This window comes from Spermophilus citellus (assembly GCF_964194105.1).
Source record: "Spermophilus citellus genome assembly, chromosome: 14".
NCBI classification, from domain to species: domain Eukaryota; kingdom Metazoa; phylum Chordata; class Mammalia; order Rodentia; family Sciuridae; genus Spermophilus; species Spermophilus citellus.
Genome location: NC_138194.1, coordinates 75,940,002 through 75,943,933, shown reverse-complemented (window position 1 = coordinate 75,943,933; position 3,932 = coordinate 75,940,002). Strand labels below are relative to the sequence as shown.

The window sequence follows — 3,932 nt, the reverse complement described above, 5'->3', positions numbered from 1 at the left end:
CGGGAGGCATGCAGAGGCCACCTCCGAACTACAACTCCCGGGATGCTCAGCAAGAGGGAGCGCCCCGCCCCGCCCCACCCGGCTCGGCGGGTGCTGCCCACCCGGCGGAGCCGAGCGGCGCGCGGAGGCTACAAGTGCCGCGGCTGGGGAGTGGGGGACTTTCTCCTAGAGTGGTGCACCGGAGTGCGCGGTGCTGGAGCCGCACCGGGTGGCCAAGGCGGAAGGTGAGTGGCGGAGAGCGGGATGGGGAGAAGGCGCCGGGCATGAAGGAGAAAGCCGGCAGCATAGCGGAGCAGGGGCGCGTGTCCCCACTCCCAGCACTAGGTCCCTGCTTCCCCTACCGGACCTCGGCGGACACAGCCCGACTGAGGGTGCCTTAGGTGGGCGCAGACTTCACCCGGAATGGATTGATTGATCCCGCGGCGCCGGCGGGGGACTCTGCTGCTTGCGGCTGGTTCTTCCCCGCACAGAGCGCTCAGGACGCATCCCGAGGTCGTTTCCCCCAGAACAGCCTCACCCCAGTCAGTTTCTAAGCAAATTTTATGCCTTTAATTGACGGCAAAGAGATGAGGGAAAGTGCTGTCCCCTCGCTTTAAGGTGCAGTCTTCTTATCTGTGTTTTAAAAGATACCAGAGAAAAAAGGAGAGGACAGAAGAAAAGACCTTTTGCTGGCCCCCTGGGATTATCCATTCTCCCCAGAGAATGGAAGCCCCAGATTCCGGGTTTCAAGGAAGTCGACTGTACAGCTAGTGTATCTCTCATGGAACCAACAGAGTCTTCCTTCTAAGAGGCATAGAGGCAAGAGTGGATATTCCTCTCCCTCTTTGTTACATATTGGAAGTCCTATAAGGAACCCTGGCGATTTTATCCAAAGTAGTATTAATGTGATTAGTTAATTGTGCCAAAGGTTAATCAGAGTGCCTAATGCCTGAGGGATCTGCAAGATGAGTCCTCATTTTCAGTAATTGATGAAAGCTTTTACCAGCACTTTCCTCATTGAGGGATCTTTCAGTAGAGGTTTGTCCACTTGCTAAAGGAAAGCTTTGGTCCACTTGTGGTTTCCTTGCACTTAGTGGTTTTTTTGTTTTTGTTTTAGGTGCAGAGAAACTCTAATAGGAGACAAGTTTTTGTTTGAAAACAAAAACAAATCTCTAATGGATATTAGGAACTGTGTGCTTATGCCTTAAGTTGCCAGGTTGACCTTAGGTGCCCAGTGTCTGAGCCTCTTAAGAGCTGTTGGGGCTGTGGATTTTGAAGAATAGTAAGTCTTAGCCTTCTAGTTAAAATCAGTTAGCACCCAGGGTTTGGAATCAAAATAAAAGGAGCCCTTGGTTAAAACTCCTATATTTATTTAGTGATTGTGAAAAGTGAATTATTATGTGTCAGAAAGGTGATAGAGACAAGAGAAAGATGGACAGGTGGCTTTCTGCCCAAAGTTCTGTCCCTCAAAGGTTCTATGCTGCAGCAGAGGTGAGGGAATGTCATGGATGTAAACTTCCAGATACTCTTGGAAATAGCTTCTCACCTATTTGCCGGACAGAACTCTGTGGCTTACCATTTGTCATTTATTTTACTTCTAGATTGGGTTTATAAAAATTTCTGGATGATCAGTTTCTTGTGCTTGTCTGTTAGCAAATTGTAGGGGAGGGAGAAGAAACTCTCCCACTGAGGTGCAGTATACAGGAAGAGCAGACATGCAGGCTGTGTGTGTGTGTGTGTGTGTGTGTGTGTGTGTGTGTGTGTAGGAGTGGGCTAGCTCATGGCATTTTTTGCAAGGATCACAGTGCAGTGTGTGATCTACACACTTTGGGGACCAGCACATATTACCCGAAAGGGGATGGGGCAGAGTGGAAGTACATGATCTTATAAATATAGGGCCTGGGGCCGTGTGACTTGCTTATTGGATATATGAAGTGTAAGGTTGGAAGAGGTGGCAAAGTAAGCCAGTCTTTTCACCCACTTCAGAGTTAATTGAGTCAAACATGCTGAGCCCCTTCTACAATGGAACCCAACAGATAGGAATATATATTCTTAAAGCTAATCTGTACCAGATACCAGAATGTGTTCTGAACTAGAGTGTAAACATGCAATCTAATTGAATTGTTAATAAATCTGTGCTTCCCCAAGTCCTCCAGAAATTCAGCAGCTCTTAAAAAGGGCCCCTGTCTTTCTCATTTGTGTCTTTCTGCAGGAAACCTGACTCCTCATTTGAGGGATCCTGTCACAGGAATGTGTGAGTCCTTGGATAAATTTGGCTTGGTGACAGCAGTATGCTTTTTCCAGAGACACTGCCACTTCCTCAGTGCTCCTTTTCTACCCTGACCTAAGTTTCTCAGTGTTAACCCCTGTAGCAAGTGAGAAGATTTGCCCTTTTCATACTTCTCTGCTACTTGGGATTCTCTTTCCCTTCTTTTGCCCCTTTTAGGAGGAACTGGGGCTGAGGTGCTGACAGCCAGGGCTGCAAAGAAAATGGGGACTTTAGAAGCAGCACTCCTGGCAGTACTATCTTAATTCCTGTTGGGTTCTTACCTAAATTTGTTGCTGTTGGCAGAATTTCTAGAAGCTGCTGGGGGATTTAACTAGCTCCCATGGAGCTCCATTACCTTTCTAAGAAGAGCAGCCAGGCAGACCTGTGCGATGCCATGGACCATAATTCAGGAGGGCTTCCTGGTGACCCTGTAGATGTAGCAGCCATCAGGGCTGCTCTTTGCTGTCAAAAACACTGTACATCTACACCAAGATTATCTGGGATGGAAGGGTCTAGACTTAGCCCTTCTCCAGCATCCCCTTCCTCCTGTCTGCAAGACAGTGTTATTCAGCCAAACTTCTTCCCACCAGGACCCCTTGACTCAGGGAACACCCAGATAACAGCAGAACGGAAAGTCTGCAACTGCTGCAGCCAAGAATTAGAAACATCTTTTACTTATGTGGATGAGAATGTCAACTTGGAGCAGCGGAACCGGAGGTCCCCTTTAGCAAAAGGCAGTAATCATCCTGAAGACCTTGGCTGGGGAAATCCAAGTGAATGGTCTCATGAGGCTGCCATATCCTTGATCTCCGAAGATGAAGATGACACCAGTTCAGAAGTCACATCTTCAGGGAAGTCAATTGACTATGGTTTCATCAGCGCCATCTTGTTCTTGGTCACCGGCATTTTGCTGGTGATCATTTCTTACATTGTCCCACGAGAGGTGACAGTGGATCCCAACAGCGTGGCAGCCAGGGAGATGGAACGTCTAGAGAAGGAGAGTGCAAGGCTGGGGGCTCATCTGGACCGCTGTGTGATTGCTGGGCTCTGCCTCCTCACACTTGGGGGGGTTGTTCTGTCTTGTTTGTTAATGATGTCTATGTGGAAGGGGGAGCTCTATCGTCGAAACAGATTTGCATCTTCCAAAGAATCTGCAAAACTCTATGGTTCTTTCAACTTCAGGATGAAAACCAGCACTAATGAAAACACCCTGGAGCTGTCCTTGGTAGAAGAAGATGCTCTCACTGTGCAGAGTTAATTGTGATTATGGATTTCTTGAGATTGCCTTGGCATTTTATAAGAAAAAAAGGTGGTTTTTTTCCTCCTCAAAATTAACAGTGCAATTTATTTGCCAGCCAGAAAAGTTTATTTCTCAAACCAATAGTCAGTGAGTGTTTTGCATTGCTTCTATTTAGAAGAAAAACCATGTAAATTGCTTAAGAAACCACAACCAGCTACACCTATCTTTCTGAGAGCTGTAAACTAATCTTTAATGGCTATGAACTTCTACTTCTATAGCAAAATGCTTCTAATGACCCAATATACAAATGATTTCTTTTACACAAATATAGGATATTATTCTTTGGGTACTAGGAGGTCCCTCATATCATGGGATCAGTTGGCAACCGATTTTGTGAAAAATAAGCACTAATCACATAATAAGGCTAACATTTAATTCTCAAAG

General features: G+C 46.7%; 1 protein-coding gene across 1 annotated transcript; it reads left to right on the top strand.

Annotated features, from left to right (window-relative positions):
- Positions 1 to 2,588: 2,588 nt before the first annotated feature.
- TMEM74 (transmembrane protein 74) lies at positions 2,589 to 3,678 on the top strand (the record flags this gene model as incomplete). The annotated part of the gene is made up of 1 exon (XM_081266527.1): positions 2,589 to 3,678. One exon carries the CDS (start codon positions 2,589 to 2,591, stop codon positions 3,504 to 3,506), a length of 918 nt encoding a protein of 305 aa, XP_081122653.1. The 3' UTR covers positions 3,507 to 3,678.
- Between the last annotated feature and the right edge of the window lie 254 nt (positions 3,679 to 3,932).